Source organism: Xiphophorus couchianus, chromosome 7 (genome assembly GCF_001444195.1).
Source record: "Xiphophorus couchianus chromosome 7, X_couchianus-1.0, whole genome shotgun sequence".
Classification (NCBI taxonomy): Eukaryota; Metazoa; Chordata; class Actinopteri; order Cyprinodontiformes; family Poeciliidae; genus Xiphophorus; species Xiphophorus couchianus.
The window spans coordinates 1,561,367-1,580,394 of NC_040234.1; the positions used below are offsets into that span (position 1 = coordinate 1,561,367).

Below are 19,028 nucleotides of genomic sequence, written 5' to 3' on the forward strand. Positions count from 1 at the left end.
TTTACTGGAATCAATTTTTATTTTTTATTTTTTTTGGCATGATTGTTCATGCTACTAATTAAACCAGACCACAATGAGACTTCTGTGCAGTTGGTTTATGACCGCATGCACAGAAGAAGAACATAGACGTCTCAAAGCAGAGCTTCGTTTACGGAAGCAATTATGGATGGAGATATTTATGGATCAGTTTTAAAGTTATTCTGCAATGAGAGCTGATAGGATTGTCACAAGATTATAACAAGCTTCTACAGTAAACCTGAACCTGAAGCTCACTTTACTGTCTGCATGAAAAGTTATTCCAAAGGGTGAATGCAGCTTTTGGTAAAACAAAGTTTCAGTTTCTGTTTTGATCACTTAGATGATGTCTATGCTCACCACTTCTGTGTTTCTCCTCCTGCACAGCTTCCATGAAGAACGGTAATGGCAGCCGGGTGCCTCTGGGGGTCAATGGGCAGAACATGGACTCCACCGGCTTCTCTGAAGGAGAGCTGCTGCTGCAGGTGAGAGGATGAGTTAACCCTGTGGAGAAACAGTTAAGCTTTCAGCGCTACACTCATCTGACACCAGCTGGGTCACCAAGGTTCCAGCTGCTGGACTATACATCAGCAGTTGTGCTTATTTGAAGTAGCAACTCAAAGTAATGTGTAATTAGGATGTGGAGATTCATGGTAATATTTTTTTTACCAATAAAAATTTGACATATGTGACTGAGGGCCTCTGCAGGTTGCTTTGCATATCAACAAACTACAGTTTTTGCTCATTCATCTTTCCAATTAGTTCAAACTCAGTCAGACTGGATGAATAAAATACATTTTCCATAGACCTTTCATTTGAATGTTGCTGGTCTAAACTTTGACTGTGCCATTCAAACACATGACAGTTCCAGTGCAGTTCTGGCTCTATGTTCAGGTGAGTTGTCCTGTTGGATGCTGAACCTCTGCCAGCACCACCTCTAACAGTGTTTCTCCCAGGATTAACTGATGTTAAATTATCCTGTAGACTTAAGTGATACAGATTTTTTACAAACTATATGAGAGTTTGTGGTTGTGATGAAAATATGAAAAAGTTCTATGGAGATGAATACATTTGCGAAGCCCTGCATGTATAAACCGACACATAAATCCAAATAACTAATTATTCAAGGTAATTAAACAGCCAACATGGGTCATGTTCAACTGATTCCATTCAGTTCTATCACATACAGTTCCAGTGAAGGTCACAGCTGTTCCGTCCTAGCACCCAGTGCAGTGATCCATTTCTGTTTATGGAGGATTTTCTTGAAGGTTTTCTCCATTATTAGACTCTCTGCTTGCTGCCAGTGTTTCCATTCAGAATGCTCCACTACAGATTCCTCTTGGAAGAGAAACAATCTGCTAATCCTGCCGATACAGGATTTAGTTCCACTCTTGTCAAGCAGTAAGCAACACTTTTTGTAAAATATCAAACTCATAATGAACTTGTATTTCCATGATTCATAATGCAGAGAGGGAGCCAGAGGCTAGCAGGGAAGCTAACCTTTAGAACACGCACCTTTAGAACTTGTGTGTTAGTGTAATGATGTTGATCTAAACCACGTCTGTTCATTCTTCAGTTAGAATCAGCGGTGGATAGAAAATAGCTACATTTACTCAGTCACATGTATTTTCATTGTTTTAATGGGCAGCTTAGATTTCAGAGCCAGCCACACACCCCAACTATTTTGTTCTGGTTGAGTTTCTTTATCAGTTGTGGTGATTCTGGCTATTCACACCATGTTTTTGTGTTCCCTGTGCAGGCGCTGAACGGCTTTGTGTTGGTGGTGACGTCTGAAGGAATGGTGTTTTACACCTCTCCTACCATCAAAGACTACCTGGGCTTCCATCAGGTGAGACAGAGGCCCGCTTGTCCTGCTTAGGTTGTGTTTATCGCACATTTCTGAGAAACCAGACCCATTCATGATATGTTTGATTATTATTTAGCATAATTCACAAATATAAACACAAATTGCTGCACAATTAAAAAAAACTGAAGAATTACTAAATTATTCCCGCTTTTAAAGATAATTTAAATTAAAATGTGATGAAAAAGGCATTCTGGCACTCTGTACATCACTACTGGTGCACAGTAGACTCTGTTACACAAAAAATGTTTTACATATAGGGATTTAATAAACATCGTGAGTCATCACCTGACTAAAGATGGCAATATCAATGCAATATCATCTTTGAGAAGAAGCTACTAGTTAACGATTAAAAAATATCATTACATTCAAACCCTACATTGTTTTTATTTTAATAAAATTAAATTTACCTGGAAAAATATCCTCACAAAAGATGATAAAGTATCCATCAGTGTCAACCATCTTTGTTTGCAGGCCAGACTTTCTAAAATTCAGGTCAGGGGCATTCAAATTCATTCGGAGGGCCAGAAATGGCCCCCAAACCACACATTGGCACCCCTGGCTAATTTAGTCCATGTGATCACAGGGTGGAGTTTGGTTTTTAGACGTTACCTCTGCATTTAAAAAAAAAATCTTTTGTTAAATATAACCCAAGCTGCCAGAGTGTAGTCATATCTAGGCCTGTCATAATAATAACAGATTTTCCTTGACAATTAATTGTTTATTGTGTTAAACTATAATATTGTTGTTTTGAGATGATTTTCAAATAGTATAATGCTTATGGCCAAATTACCCAAGTTCATCGTCTTAAAGCTCAATAAACTTTAATTTCTAAAGAACATTTAACAGTGGAGACATTTTAGATATCCAAAATAAATAAAACAAAAAAAACAAAAAGTAAGACACTGAAGTCCCTGTAAACAAAATTATTCTTCAAAAAATGGGTTAGTTGAGATCAAAGCAACAAACTGAAAACTTTTGTCATCTAGTCTTTGGCAGAAAGACAGGAGAAAAACAATCATGCACATGGACATTTTTAAGTTTGTTTTAATCTAGCATGAGATTATTGATTTATTGCAACAGGTTTAATCATATAATTTTCCAACTGCTGTTTGTTCCCTTCATCTCCAGACCAAACAAGCTGGATATAATCAAGAATTATAATTTTAACTTCACTGTAACTCAAAAACCCTAAAAGTTAAACAGCTATGTCTGAACTCCCATTTTGCTTCAGTTCTGAATGTTGCCAGTTTGACCTGATGCAGTTGACCTTCTCCCCACAGTCAGACGTGGTCCACCAGAGTGTGTTTGAGCTCATCCACACTGACGACCGAGCCATGTTCAGAGAGCAGCTCCACTTTGCCTTAAACCCTCCTCCAGTTGCCTCAGATGCAGACTGTAAGTGGTGATGGAATGAACAAGAACAGTATGAAATACAAATCACTGTCTATTTGATTTGCTCTCAGTGGAAGAGTTTCATGCTTGGCAGAATATTCCAGATATGTTTGGTCTGTGTTTCTGTCTTAGTCTCCCAGAACTGTGGAAATGCAGTGATGTACAACCCAGAGCAGCTCCCTCCTGACAACTCCTCCTTCCTGGAGAGGAGCTTTTTCTGTCGCTTCCGTTGTCTCTTGGACAACTCCTCCGGCTTCCTGGTTTGTCCATGCTTAATTCAGTAATAAAAATAAAATCCTAAAACCAGCATGTAATTCTAATCCTTTTTTGAAACAGGCCCTGAAGTTCCATGGGCGATTGAAGTACCTCCATGATCAAAACTTTTCCAGGGACAGTGAGAACTGTAAAAGTATCCAGCTAGCTCTGTTTGCCATCGCTGTGCCTGTCCAGTCTCCGTCAATTGTGGAGATCAGAGCCAAACTGCTCCTCTTCCAGACAAGGCACAAGCTGGACTTCACACCCACTGGCGTTGACAGCAGGTCTATGGTTTTCATTATTTCATTACAGAATAGTCAAGTACTTCCTAAGAGCCCAGTACCTTCTGCAAACAAGGAGTTTGATTAGGAAGTCAAGTCAAATTCAGTTGAGGTGTTTTTAGTTCCTGTGCTGTCAGTGAAAGGTGAAAGTTTGGTTAGCATGGAGACCAGTTGAACCAGTACTCTAACATTACTCTGCTTGATTGTTTCTGCAGGGGGAAGATAATCCTGGGTTATTCTGAGACAGAGCTGTGTATGAAAGGCTCAGGCTACCAGTTCATCCATGCCGCTGACATGATGTACTGTGCTGACAACCACATCCGCAGTATGTTCGCTGCTCACTTGTCTTCTCTGCATTACAAACAAACGCTAAATGGAGACCCAGTAACACTGATGTTTATTTAACAAGGAGATACAGTGTCTTGCAAATATATTCACATCTTTAATTTGTTTTGATGGGGTCTTTACTCTGATACCTCAAAGTAAAATAAAGTGCAACCAGCTGCCTTCCAGTAGTCAAGTAATTAGTTAATAAAGTTCCTTCGGACAAAGAGAGTACAGTTAGGGTAATGGACAGAAAAACATCACTGCTTGCAACAAGCATAAGATATACAATGTTTCTCTTTGCATTAGTATGATGTTACATTAGGCCTTTGGGTTTAATCCTGCCTTCCCACCGGTGGTCGAAATGCTCTCCTGAATACACCAAACCATGAGCTAATACACTTAACTGTATCAACTTGTACCATAATGCTCAGTGGAAACAAGAGGTTAGTGAATAACCAGCATCATGAAGACCAAGGAACACAGATCGTGGAGGAAGTTGTAGACAAGTTTAAATCAGGGTTAGATTTTAAAACATCTCAAACAGCACTATTCAGTTTACTATCTTAAAATAGTAAGAGTACACTTCCCACATTAAAACTATCTACTACACCAAACTAATATGTATTGGTCTGTCACATAAAATTGTAATAAAATAAAACAAGAATTGTGTTTTGCCACAGTTGATGTTGTAATCTGTCTTAAATTTAACTTTATAGTTTATTTCTTTTTGGAGAGTTATTTGATCAAATGTTGGTGTCACTTCTGGAGCCATTATTTACCAACAGTATTTACCATATTTGAGAACACTTTCAAAATACCATTTTTCTAACTTAAAGTGTGTGTTTATTGTGACAGTGATTAAAACAGGAGAGAGCGGTCTGACTGTGTTCAGACTGCTCAGCAAATCCAACGGCTGGATATGGGTGAACTCTAACGCCAAACTCATCTACAAAGGAGGGAGACCTGAGTTCATCATTGCATACCAGAAAGCTATAACGTGAGTAGCTGGGTGCACCGACAGCAGGCGGAATGTTAAATCTTATCAGAACCAGGTCCAAAACAGCCGGGAGCCAGTCCTCATGTGTTCTGCCTTCTTTGTTTCAGCAACGCTGAGGGAGAGGAGTACCTGAGACAGCGGCGGCTGCAGCTGCCCTTCAGCTGCGCCACGGGAGAGGCCATTCTCTACAGCACTGGGCCCACCATGGACATCCCGCAGTTGCAGTTTGACAAAATGTTTGACAGCAGAAATACCAAGAGGGACGTGCCCCCCACCTCCCTACTGGACTGCTTCATGAGTCAGGATGAAAGCATGTACAGCCAGGCGGTGGACACCCCCTTACCTGTGGACCAGGTGTTCATGGACACCCACGCTCTGGTCGCTGTAGCCAGCAACGAGTGGCAGGAGAAGAACTCGTCAGAGGTGCCAGCTGAACCCTTGCTGGTGAAGGAGGAGGCCAAGCAGTCAGTGCTGGCTGTAGTAAACAGCCTGGAGAAGCTGACTCACAGCGGAGACTTTGAGGACATTCTGGGGAACCTGGAGGTAGACGATTCTGAGCTGATGGAGTTGGAAAACTGCTTTAAGAGGTTCCACCAGGAGGAGGATCCTCAGAGAAGTTCTGGCTCGGATCTGGACAACTTCATCACCGATGAGATCATAGACTTTATTGACTCAGTGTTCAAAGAGAAGGGGGGGGAGTGCTTGAACAGCCTTACCTCGAGCTGCCTTACAGAAGTCAACAATTTCTCATCCTCTGAACTGTGTGAGCCACAGCTCTTCCACACTCCAGACCCCGGTTGTTCTTACTCCCTGGTGAGCAGCTGCTATGAACACCTAGATGACTCTGTGCTTTCAGGCCAGAGTCTGGCTGAGTCCGCTCCGGACTCAGTGAGACGCAGCAGGAGCCACAAGCAGTCCCAACAGGGTCACACTGACAGCAGCCTGCCGTCGCTGCAGCAGCTGCAGCTGCATGACATCTTCAGCCCGGCTATAGAACTCCCAGCGCTCGCTGCACCCAACAACTCAGTGTCAGAGGCCTTCCCTTCTACCCAACCCTGCCAGAAGCAGCAGGCATCCATCATGCCAGCCGGATGTTCTCAGGGCAGTTCAGCTCAGGCTCAGCAGCTCCTGCAGCTGGGAAGCAGCATGGAGGGACCAGAACTAGCAACTGGCCAGATCCTGCACAATTCTGCTCAACATCTGAGCAACAGAGTACCTGGTGTAAAAACTGTCCTGCCACCCACGATTCCTTATAGCAACTTCACCTCCACACCTCCTGGTGGCTGTGATCCAAAGTTTCTGCAGAAGGGTCTGGTGTGTGAGAACCACAGCGCTCATGTGCAGCAGTGGCCTCAGAGCCAGCAGCAGACGCTGCCGCATGCTGGCATCATCCAGAACGGACATGAGTCCATGTCCACATTCCAGAGCCAACATCCAGGGAGCCAAGTATTCCCTAGTTCCGGCTTCTGTCCAGAAAGCGTCAGCAGACTGAGACACCTGGAGCAAGGGGGTCTGGGGACAGCCGGCAGCCAGGACCTCCACAGCAGCTGCATGTTCCAGCAGCACTTCTCCTCCAACCCAGCAGGGGTAAAACGTCTATCTCACTATGGTCCCCCAGACCTCAACGGGGCCAATGTGACTCTGGATCAGAGTTCCAGCTACCTACAGTGGAGCCACAGTGAGCTTCCAGTGGGCCCGTCAGCCATCAACCAGGAGATGGCCAACATCGGCCCTCTGGCCCCTGGCATGGCCCCTGCAGAGAACTCCTGTAACGTGCAGCACTACCTGGACAGCAACACACAGACACAGGTAAACAGCCCTGAAAACACACCACCACCAGAAGAGAATGAGCTTCAGAAAGAGATGGCACACTGAACAACTTAAACAGTTAAATGTCTCACTGTCACCCAATTAGCATGTGATACACACTGGTTTAGAGGAGTCAGAGGGAACTCCTCTAATTCCTCAGACCTCATGATCAAATGTACCACTGATCATAAATTAGAGCATCATGAGTTCTGATAGACGTCAGTAAGGCTCCAGGTGAACATGATTTTACTGTGTGGCAAGAATAATCACAGTTACAACATGAATTAGTTCAATTAAACAAATAAACACAATTGTATTTCTAAAAAAAATTAATTGAAAAAATTAATGGCCATATTATAATTAAAGCCATATGTTTTTTCTAATCAAGCAGAGAAAAAATAAAATAAAATCACTCAATTTTGATTCATCCAGCCATTATCTTACACCCTCATCCGTAAGGGGGTCGCGAGGGGAGCTGGTGCCTATCTCCATCGGTCAACAGGCGAGAGGCGGTGTCACCCTGGACAGGTCACCAGTCCATCACAGCAAATTAGATTCATTTTAAATCTAATTTAGTCTGGTTCTTTAAAATGTGCTGGTGGATCAAAATGAGCTTGCTGATTACAGAAATATGAACTAAACATGACAGCTGTAATCTGAGACGATAGCACTGGAACAAAGGCTGGTCCAGACCAGCACACAGGGCATTGCCAAAGTCCAAGTATGATGTAAAATATGCATGAATCATTCCTAGTTATTCCTCAGGATAAGTACAGCTTTAGCTTAGCAAGCTTGAGCAGAAAAAAATCTGTATTGAACAACTTCAGAGGAATTTGATTGACCAATCTAAAAGAATGATCAAAGATAAAGGCCAAGTGAACATTTAGAACCTAGGGGCATCAGAGATACTGCACCCTAAAAACTAACAGTTTCTGCTTCATGTTGACAAAGATTAAGAAAATTCAAATTTGAACTGAACTTGCATTCAGGAGCAGTTGCATTGGACTGGTCCTCTCTGGTTTAACTGGTGGGTAACTCTGAATATCATCAACAATGCAATAGAAAGAGGGTAGAACCCAGAGGGAACATAACCAAATATAACAGCTGTGGACTCACAACAAATCCTTGTGGTACCCCTAAGTAACTAAGAGGGACTGAAAAATTTCTGCTTGTTTAAACCAGAATGGAACCGAGAATTCATCAACTGTTCAGATGATGAAAGTACAAAATTATGACCCATGTCAAGAAGATCAACATTCTGGACAAATTTCAAACTAGACTGGAATTTTTCATTGAGGCTCTCCGATAATTCTGAAGTTGACTCATATGTCTTTTGCAAAAATTTTAGAATGAAAGACTAGTTCAGGTACAGGTTTGTTGTTAGACATCACTGCTGGGTCAAGAGAATAAGATAGCTGTCTGTGGGTGGAAAAAAAGAAGAATGGGTAGAATAAAGCAGTTGACATCACAAACATTGCAAGAACAAAGCTGAAACAACTGGCAGGTAGAAGGAAATTATTACAGTCACATTCATAGAAGACTTCATGATGAATTGTAGAGTCTTCAAGGACTCATGAAGATTAAGTTTAGGAAAGCAGAATGAAAATTAAGAGTAAAGGTCTTACAGAGTAAGGAGACAAAGGTGAAGTTTGGGGAAAGCAAAGAAAGACCCTAGACAGTGTTCCACTATTAAACAGAGGAAGTAATTATGTCATGGTTTGGACTTGCATGGCTCTTTCTGGAACACACTCAATCATCTCTATGGATGAAGTAGCAGAGCAAAGTCCTGCCATCATTTTGCTTCCATCAAAAACACAAGAAGCAACTTAATGTGAAATCCACAAAAAAGTTTAAAAACCTGCAAAAAATAATTATAAAATTGAATATTTAACTTTAGCAGAATGTTCACATGTGATGTTATGTTTGGATGTATTTGTTGCTCTGCTCCTTTGCTGACATGTTTTTCGTTCATTCAACAGAACAGCAGAGTCTCCGCTCAGGCTCAAGGACTTTTCATCAATCCTGCTCTCATGGAGTAGAATGCAGCCTCGTCCATCGACCGCACGGCGACACAAACTCAATATAGCTTGCCTGTATCAGTGCTTATCCACATCACATATGTTCTAATATTATATATGTGTTTTATACTTTGTGCAATTACACAAATGCTCTTCTCTCTGCTTGTCTGCTTTCGTGACGATATACAGTAATAACAATGAAGTATGAATTTACAAGTGTGTTTACCAGAATGCAGATGGAGCCAACCAAAGATGTTTTATAAGGGAAACCTGAGCTCCTTCCACCACATCTGAACTTGATGTTTTATTGCAATCACTAAAGTTTAAAGGACTTAGTAATCTGGGTAAAAATATTGAACTGTGCCATCAAATGAGTAGGATATCAGATGAAATCTGTAGATTTTAAATGAAACTGTCAAACTGGTTGATGTAATTGTATATTTATTTGTTGAATTTTTTATGTGCCTTTTTTAAGGTTTGTTTGTTACATCAGAATGCTTTGGCTCTTGAAACCCAACACATGCAGAATGCATCAGCATATATTCATTTATGTGCAGTCTATAGAAAAGCACTTCTTGGGAAAATGATTCTAGAGATTTTGTGTTGGAACAAGCGAGCACTCCTCTGCACCTTTGCACCCAAACCATTAGATTCCATCTGGACTTCACTTTAAGTGCCTTCCTCAGTCTCACTAGGTATATAAAAGCCATTCACATTCATCTCTAGAACATGCTAACAACCAAAGCTTCCCAGACATTGTCCCCTCACACAAGTGTTCAATTTCAAGCCATTCAGCTGCTTCTGTAAAACCAGAAAAGACTGAGAAAACATGCAGCAGCCTCCAGATTCCAACACAGCCATTGAAATGTAAAATTTTATTTCTAACGAAAAAATACCTGTTAGTTGATAAAGTATATGCAGTAGATGATTCAGCCCAAAATAAATTTCTAACACCATATAATGATCTGTTTGTATCTGATCCTAATGCCTTCTGCAGCCACTATTTACTGTCAGACCTGAACTGATCTTGGTGGTTCTGAAATGCAATACCAAACACAAGCACTAGGTGTCAGTCACAAACTAGCACACATTTTTGAAATTGATGAGATTGTTGTGCTCAACATATTTGAGGAAATAATTGCAGTAAAAAAAAGAATTATCTTGAAGCTTATATGAAGCTGTTGTCAGGCCAGTAGGGGGTCCCAGAATATTTTCACAAGCATTTCTAAAGATTAATTTCTAAAATTTTTATAAAAAGTCATTGTAAAAACTAAATACATCTTATTTTAATTCTAAGGCTTTCATAAATCAGAACATGATAAAAGAGATGTGGTTATCAAGTCCTGAGAATTTTAAATCTAACTTCAGGTAAAAACACAGTTTCTACATTCTGCTGTAATTTATTAAATAAATGCAAAATGGAGGAGCTGTTTATGAAAAACTAAGAGCACCCTATTATTCAGTAGCCTCAACATCCTCCTTTAGCAGAAATGATGTAATTTACACAAAGGATAAAATCTCACTTTATTGTTAGCATGACATGGTTTTAGCCTAGCTTCAGGCAGCTTACCTCATGAGGAACACTTTGGAACGTAGAGGAGATCATAGGCAGTCTAATGCCTGTTAGACTGCAAGGTGCCCAGCTCCTGTGACTGCAAAGGAGGCCTGGATCATCAGTCCTCCACCACTGTGCTTTGCAGGTCAAAGAAGGTGTTGAACTGCTGGGAATAATGGTCAAACACTTCTTCTGTGGCCATATGTGTTTAATGGACAGCTCTGAAAGTTTGGTGCATCATTTAGATGAAATTTTGGAGTTATGTTTAGGAAGAAGAGCCAATCTTCTTCAGCTCTGTTGTACAAGTCATGCTTTCTCAATATTTTTCTCATTGCTCTCTCTTGTAGTTGATCATGCTGTCACTAAAGCATAAAAAGTATGAGGAAGCTCAGACATTGTCCCAATGCTTTTGCATTGAGACAATGCAAGGGCATTGTCCCAACATTTGAAATTACTTGGACTCCTGGGAGAAAGGCAACTGTCCTCAGCGGTTTCCAGAATCATCTGAAAAAGCATTGCTTTTCATCCTGTTCCTGGAAACTGTTGCTTTAAAACCAGGTTGGACCTTTGGATCAGTGGACTCTGTCAGATCTGAAGTGGTGCTGTGACCCAAACTGGACATGTGTGAGTCCATTTTAAAACACACATCTACTCTTCGAAGTTCCCCCTGCTGAGTTCCCTGCACATGGACTAGAGTAGAAAATGTTGTGATCACACTACAGAGTTCCAGCCCAGGTTGAAAAAAATAGTAACAAGGTCCTTTGTTCATTGGAATGCAAGCTTCCTAAATGCCCTGTGTGGCTATGTGGCGTCAGGTTGTTGACAATAGCTTAAGAGGTATTGAAACAAAAAGCAGATGAATGTGAGACTGGCTCAGACTTGTGATTCAAACACTGAACTCCCAACACAAAGACACACCCAAACTTGTGCCCTGTGCCTTCAAATAAATCCCAACTTTCAGCAAAAATTCTATGTTGTTGTAGAGAACGTTTTGCTTTGTGTCTACATGGTTCTCTGTTTCAGAAAGTACATAATTTGCATCTAACCAGGACAAATGACAATGACAATGGAACAGTGGTGTGACCTGATGAAAGAAAGTGAGAATGTGACAATGCTTTTAGATCTCAACTTTCTTTGTTTCTCCAGCTTTTTCTGCTCTTTTTGTAAAATTCTTCACACTACAGAACGATGTGGGGGGTCTCAAAAAGCCGAGCTAGATCTGCAGTAACATGGCAGCTTCTTGGATTCCTGCTCTTTTCTAGGAAAGCACTCAGTATTTAAATTACCTTCACAACTGTCATGTATGTTCATGTGTATATTTTAATGAAAACATTAGAATATACAAATGAGAATTTGTATTCAGTGATAACCTAAAGATCTGATTGTTGAGGCCTTCTTCATGGCTGTTGTTGGAGATGTTTCTGCTCCACCAGTAGGGGGAGCTCAGCTGTTGAACTCTGATGACTGTAGCCACTATGAAAAACTTGGAGCAGAACTTTTGAGTCAGAGCCATGTTGGTGAGCTAACATGAGCTTTGACAGCTGCCATATGTCTACTCTTGTATTAAAAAGAGGAAAGAAAAATGTAATTGAATTTTATCTAACCAAGTACTTAAACTATATCTTTATCATTATATTACATGTCTTTGTATACTGTTATATGCTTTTTTCATAAACATGTATAATCATTCTGCTGCTGTTTGGCTCCTTTTGCTTTGTGTGTTCTTTTCCAAGTTTACCAGAACCTCCTAATGAGGATTTTTCTATAGTTGTGGTTCTCAACTGGGTTGTCTTTTGTGGTACTCAGATGAAAAACATATAATTAAAAAAAAATTATATAAATACAAATTAACCATGAGGAAAGTTCTAACAAGTTGATTTTGCGGCTTCCTGTGAGCTGGTTTTAACTTGCATCTAGAAATGGAATCAAACCCAACTTAACTGTGTTTCAGTTTGAAAAGCTTGTAAATTAAAAGATTTGGGTTAAAAAAAATACTAATGTTATTACCAACATATGAAAGATAGTTGTGTTGGGCCTTGAAACTCCAGGTTTTTCTACTCTGTTCTCCCACAAAGCCAACTTTCTGTTATATTTTTCCAAATTCACACTTGGAAATGTAATTTAGTGACAATCTGAGGCTTAATCAAACTGAATCTTGTAACAAGTCTTGATGCAATAAAACAAATTGTCACAGTGGGGAAGCCATGTACAGTACAGACCAAAAGTTTGGACACACCTTTTAATTCAATGAGTTTCCTTTATTTTCATGACTATTGACATTGTAGATTCACACTGAAGGCATCAAAACTATGAATAACACATGTGGAAATATGCACTAAACAAAAAAGTGTAAAACAACTGAAAATAGCCCTTATATTCTAGTTTCTTCAAAGTAGCAACCTTTTGCTGTGATTACTACTTTGCACACACTCTGCATTTTCTTGATGAGTTTCAAGAGGTCGTCACCTGAAATGGTTTTCACTTCATAGGTGTGCCCTGTCAGGTTAATAAGTGGGATTTCCTGCCTTATAAGTAGTCATGAAAATAAAGAAAACCCATTGAATTAGAAGGTGTGTCCAAACTTTTGGTCTGTACTGTATGTTAGGTAATAAAATGTTTGGGGATCAAGAACACTGCCATGAAAAAAGTGAAATTAAAATGTCTTCTAAGGGGGTGGGAGGTGTCCAAAGTCAGTCCTCTAGGACAAATATCCTGTGTTAAAGACGTGTGGTTCATAACAGCTGAAATAACGGGTTTACAGTAGTTTTCTGCAGGTTCTGTTAACCAGCTGTGGTAGAGCTAGGACATAAGACATGCATGACACCGTGTCTATGACCAACTTATTCCAACAATCCAGGTATAGATGTTCCAAATTATAAAAGTTCTAAGAAAGTAAAAAAAAAATTTTTTTTTTCCTCTTAAAGAAATAGTTTGTAGTTGAAATTGTTTCTGAGGCTGCAGCCCCCCAGCGTCCATCATAATGTTGAACAGGTGGAGATTTTTCTGACATAAACAGAACCTGAACCATCTCTTAGAACCACAGATTCACTCACTGTAGGAATTTTCAGTAATAAATGATGGCTTGTTTTGTTTTCTAGAGATTGAAAGCTTTTAGGCTAAAGGTTTTAAAGTGTTTCTTTAAATAAATGACAGATTATTTCCACCAGAGAGTTCCCTTGGACTTCACCTGTACTGTAAGCTGTTACTGAACAAGCAGCAGGGTGCACCATGGAATATGGGTTACTGGTTCATCACAGGGCCAACACAAAAACAGGTCAGATAATCAACCATGCACCATACCAATCATTTTTAATCAACTTAGAATCAGCAGTTAACCTGGCATGCAGTTGGGACGTCTATGGGACGAGGTAAAGCTCTGGGATGTGTACTGCAGGGGTTCTTATATCGAGGCCTCAATGGCCTATATCCTGCAACTTTTATCTGTGTCCCTGGTTCAATACACCTTAATCAATTAATCAAGATCTGGAGATGGATCTCTCTTCGTTCTGTAGTTTCAGGTTTGCTCTAATTCTAACCAAATATTTTTTTGCCTGAAGGTGAAATATGTAAATGTGTTAAAGAAATTTGTAGAAAGTGTTCAGTAATGGTTAAATATCAATAGACAAGACTAAAATACACCAAACTTCTCAGCATGCTGGCTGATTTTGCTTAGTGTATTATGGGGGTCTTCAGGATCTGAGGGCTTTCCACTGATCATGATACTCATACATGCTGCACAAGCAGATATACAGTGTCTTCGTATGTCCGTTGTCAAAACACAGCTGTGTCCAGAATCCCACTTTTTGCCCACAGCAGGACTGTATAAAGGTTTTACTCTAAGCGGCACCATGATGTATTTTTGATGAGTGACAATGGGAACAAATACAGGCAAACTTTACATGACTGACATCGTATTTGCTTACATCATGAAGCAAGATCTCAGGCTGTTCAGCCAGGCCTCTTTTTGTGGGGCTTATAGAAAGTAGTGATGGCAAAGTCAGCAGCTGAAATTTTAAATCATAAAGTGAAGATTTGTAATTGCAGAGTGGAGGAAGAAGTCAGGACAACTGAGAAATGTGAGGATAGGAGGTATTGACTGAGAGCAGCAGCTCTGAAACGTGACAGTGATTTAGAACTGCTTTCTGCCAAGTCCAGCCTGCAGTGGTGAATGACCACTTGAAGAGAAGTGCAGCTTGAAAAATAAAAGATCAGGCCACATGGCAGATTCTACTCCAGTTCTGAGCAGCATTGTTGCTCTATTACTGGCTGGTGTCTGCACTTACATTTCTCCAAACATCTCAGTCATCAGCACTGTAAAACTCAAAACTTTACCTTGTAATTTTAGTCTAGTTTCTAGTGAAAATATATCTGTACACTTTAAATAAAACTTATCTTTACCCATCCCTTATATAATACATATACCCCAGTTTTTTAAAACAAACAATGTGTGTTTGGGTTAGATTTCTATGATCAGGTATCAGAATAAAGATAAACGTCTAACTTTTACAAAAAGAGAATAAATATGGTTGCTTGAGGGAACAAGTCAGTTTAGATCAAATGATAAATAAACTCACTACATAAAAACACAGAGAAAATATCATATCTTGTTCTTACTATCTTTGTATTAAACACTTAAGTGTTTATCATGCTTGGTTAGAGAACAATTGAAGAGTTTAAGAGCCATCTTGGGTAAATATCTTTGGTTTATTTATAGCAGTTCTCAGCTATATCTCATACAGTGAAAAGTAGCCATGCATTTTTTCTACTAATCTTTTTTTCAAATGTTTATATGAATTTATTTACAAAATAACATTATTATATAGAATATACACCTGAATCTTAGTGGATAGTTTCTGGACTAATGTACTGAATGTTTTTCCCCTCTCTCTCATTCCACATGTTAGATAGATAGATAGATAAGATTTATTTGTCATTGTCATCAACAGATTACAACGAGATTGAGATTTGCTCGACTCGAGTTAAGATGCAGGTTATGTGTATATACATAATATACAAAGATAAAGAAATAAATAGTACAAAATGAGAAATAAACTTAGACATCAGAAGATGGTTGCAGCGCCTGGAGGTGTTGCAACAGAATTTACATTTATAACAAAGTGGTGTCAAGAGCAGAAGTTCTTATGCCTTTGAATTTAGTGCCATGATTGCCATCGGGTAAAAACTGTTTTTTAGGCGATTTGTCCTGGTTTTTATTGCTCTGTATCTCTTGCCTGATGGCAGCAGCTGGAAGAGACCATGACCAGGGTGTGAAGAGTCATTTAAAATGTCCAAAACTTTCTTGTGTTTCTTTCTGATGTTGTCACATCAGTTCATGACCATTTGAAGTGTTTGTGTGTGTTTTGTGTTTTCTTGTTGGATTTAGTCTCTTTTGGAGTCTTTCTGTAACTGAAGCTTCACTGCTCATCATCTGAGGTCTGTTCCAGTTTCCCTACATTCGACACCCAAGCTGAGTGAAGCTGACACCCAGCTCTGATGTCCAAACCTTCAGTGTGATGTGAGCCCATCAGAGGCATGTCGCCTCCTGGTAGAGAAGCTTTAAGCTGCTGCAGCTGCTTCTCTCAGCCTGATCATGAAGCAGGTCAGAGTTTTCAGTTTCTCCTACACTTTGGAAGAAACTCAGCATCTTCACCCAAGTCCTGTCTGGCTGATTCCGCTCCATTATTTGACAGTTGACCTCTGACCCACATACACCACTCTGAACCGCCGGCGTCTGTCTGCAAGTACCCTGATTGGATGGTGAGATTGGGAGCGCGCACACGTGAACACGCTCGTTCCGTGTTTCTAGGAGACTCTTCCACGTGCTCGCGCACATGAGCCGTGACCAATAGGAGGCTCGCATCGCGCGTTCCTGACAGAAGAGGGTGTAGTAGTAGCTGAGTGAAGCTGAGACCCATCCACGTGAAAGTTTCAGCAAATAGACTGAGTCGTTGAGCTCCGTTGGTGCCGCTAAAATTTTTGTTTGTGCTGCTTTGGTTTCTGAGATATTAAAAATATTTTTTTTAGGTCATCAAGAGGTCACCATCCCTCTGTCTTTCAGCTGAGGCTACTTTAATGCAGGTTTGGCCCGTTAAATCTGTCATTTGTACGGCTTTCCTTTATGAGACATCATGGACCCCCTGCATGTTATTGTTTACATCCGGAAACTTCGCACATGCGAGGGCAAACATTATTCTGTTAGTTGCCATCCATAGCAGCGCTGCCGGTAGAACAATTTCATAACAAAATGAAACCTGGAGATGTAGGTATTATTAATTTAGTGCAGTGCAAAGGGAAAAATAACGCAAAAACCCCCAACTGTTTAACAACTCAAAGCCATCGTAATGTCATAAAGGAAAGCTGCACTAATGATGGTTCTAACGGCACAAACTTGCACAAACGAAACACCAAAGAAGGAGAGAGTAGCCCACTTTAGTTTAATATGGAGCAAGACGGGGGGATGGTGACCTAAAAAATCATTTTTAATATTTCAGAAACCAAGATAGCACAAACGAACATTTTAACGGAACAAACCTGCACAGGAGCACCGAAAAACTGAAATCTTATCTCTAATGCTGAAAACTTTCAAGTGGGTGGGGTGTCTGCTTCACGCAACTGTGAAGTGCGTGGAATGCGCGGCCCCGCTGCAGGTTGGAGTGGAAGAGGCTCTGCTGCTGTCTGCAAGCTGTCTGACCCGCAGGAGAGATGCGCTAGATTCTGGTGCAAACTGCGCCAACGCTCTGAGGAGCTGCTGCTCAGAGACATAACTCTGCTGCGTTACTTTCCTGTCCAGTTCATTCGTTGATGCCTTTGGATTTGTTATTCCTATTATCGAACATGATGTATGCGGGCGGAAGATTCTAGCGGAACGTTGGCCGGTGGGTTCCGCGTGTCCTTCTAGAAAAGGAGCAGACATGTATGCAGGACGCAAGAGGAGAAAACCCGTCCAGAGAGCGTGAGTTCCGACGAGTTTCTCATCTTTATTGTAAAATGTGTTTTAAAGGAGCGCAGACCAGTTGAGATGCACCTGCTGAGCAGAACTGTGCGTCAGAAGGCGCAAAGCTGCGGCCAGACAAGTAGGAAAAGTAATGGTTGAGATTTTGTTTTTTTCTTAGTTCGCACTAATTTTGAAAGCCCCGATTATTCTGGGAAAATGTGGTTTTAGAAAAAGAAAAACGCTGGGAAAAATGTTTTCGTTGTAAAAAGAGATGGATCAGATCTCAGGCCTGCAGAGGCCTCAGCGTCCGACCTGCAGCTTCAGCTTCTTCAACAGAAATAATACATTAATCCATAAAAAGATGGAGGAGCAAAAATGCCTAAACATTCCATTCGTTTTAATAACTTTGTATTGGCTGTTTAGCAACATTTAGTTTGGACATCGGGATCCTTACGACGCCATTTTCCTCATGAACGTCCTTCAGAGGATCAGCTGCATCGCCCCTTTAGCTCCCATCCACTCAGCGCGCAGTGGCCTGGACAATATTACACACCTTTTATTATACTTTCTTTCAATATTTTCAGATGCATAAATGAAAACAATAAAATCTAAACTAACAGCAAATTGTAGCTCGATCAGTCAGAAATGTTCTTTATTTTAAAAGCTGCCTGTCGCAGCTTTTTTATGAAGCGAAAGGAATCCCTGACAGCGTCGCTTCACTGTCAGGGATTCAGCTGATTCAAAAATAAATTACACAAAAGATTTTATTGCAGCGGAATACAAAAAATGTCCAAGTTGCAAATGAAATTTAATTATTTCTTACTGTGAAAATGAGATTTTAGTCTGTGATGTTGTGAAAGCTCGGCTGTTATCTACCAAAAGCCCTGCAGTTCTTCTTCAACTCCTATTTATAACAAAACAATTTGATTCTGAACTGCATTGAAATAAGACATCTTGATATGGAAACAAAATATATCTGAAGGTGCAATTTAATTTCCAAACATGATAATCTTTTCCCCAGAAACCAATAATACCAATGACAAAATACTATTAACATATAATTAATATATTATTTAAAATATGCTTAAAATATGATACTTTAGATCAGTGGTTTTCATGCATATTTCACTATATGTTATAATTTTACTTTGAAAAAGTACGGAAAGAAAATGGGGACATATCATTATGCAGCTTTGCTCAGTTTCTGACAAATGAATGATGTATAGACATTAGGAGCTGACATTGCAATTGCTCATTCATAAGAAATTATAACAATGAGACAAAGATCAGTTACAGAATACAGCAACTTTCTATGCCTTTTAAAGAATCCATAAAAAGTGAACATTCTGGAATCTTTACAACAGCTCATGGTAAAAATAAAAAAAAAATTCCCACCCTTACAGATTTGGCTTTGATTGTCCCACCTAAATGTTTCAGATCAAACTGATTTTAATACCTGATAAAGATAATCTGAAATATAAAAATCTTTTTTCTAAAGATGTCATTAATTAGATGGCGGGGGGATCCATAGCAAATAATATGTCTCTCCTAAACCTGCTAACTAGTTGTTCCACCAAT

At 40.1% G+C, this 19,028-nt stretch overlaps 2 protein-coding genes across 3 annotated transcripts in view; both read left to right on the plus strand.

Annotated features, from left to right (window-relative positions):
• The window catches only part of LOC114148001 (aryl hydrocarbon receptor-like), a 45,569-nt gene extending 33,363 nt beyond the window's left edge, over positions 1 to 12,206 (plus strand). Inside the window, exons 3-11 of one of the 2 annotated variants that reach the window (XM_028022876.1) lie at positions 403 to 500; positions 1,775 to 1,864; positions 3,163 to 3,277; positions 3,407 to 3,534; positions 3,611 to 3,813; positions 4,026 to 4,135; positions 4,993 to 5,134; positions 5,242 to 6,943; positions 8,920 to 12,206. In XM_028022876.1, coding sequence (XP_027878677.1) covers positions 403 to 500; positions 1,775 to 1,864; positions 3,163 to 3,277; positions 3,407 to 3,534; positions 3,611 to 3,813; positions 4,026 to 4,135; positions 4,993 to 5,134; positions 5,242 to 6,943; positions 8,920 to 8,982 — 2,651 coding nt within the window. In that variant the 3' untranslated portion in view covers positions 8,983 to 12,206. The remainder of the gene's footprint in view (positions 1 to 402; positions 501 to 1,774; positions 1,865 to 3,162; positions 3,278 to 3,406; positions 3,535 to 3,610; positions 3,814 to 4,025; positions 4,136 to 4,992; positions 5,135 to 5,241; positions 6,944 to 8,919) is intronic. The other variant, XM_028022877.1, reaches the window with a different exon arrangement.
• A 4,941-nt stretch (positions 12,207 to 17,147) lies between these two features.
• Positions 17,148 to 19,028, plus strand: part of LOC114148976 (aryl hydrocarbon receptor-like) — a 32,096-nt gene continuing 30,215 nt past the window's right edge. The window contains exon 1 of the mRNA XM_028024507.1: positions 17,148 to 17,468. Coding sequence (XP_027880308.1) covers positions 17,428 to 17,468 — 41 coding nt within the window. The 5' untranslated portion in view covers positions 17,148 to 17,427. The remainder of the gene's footprint in view (positions 17,469 to 19,028) is intronic.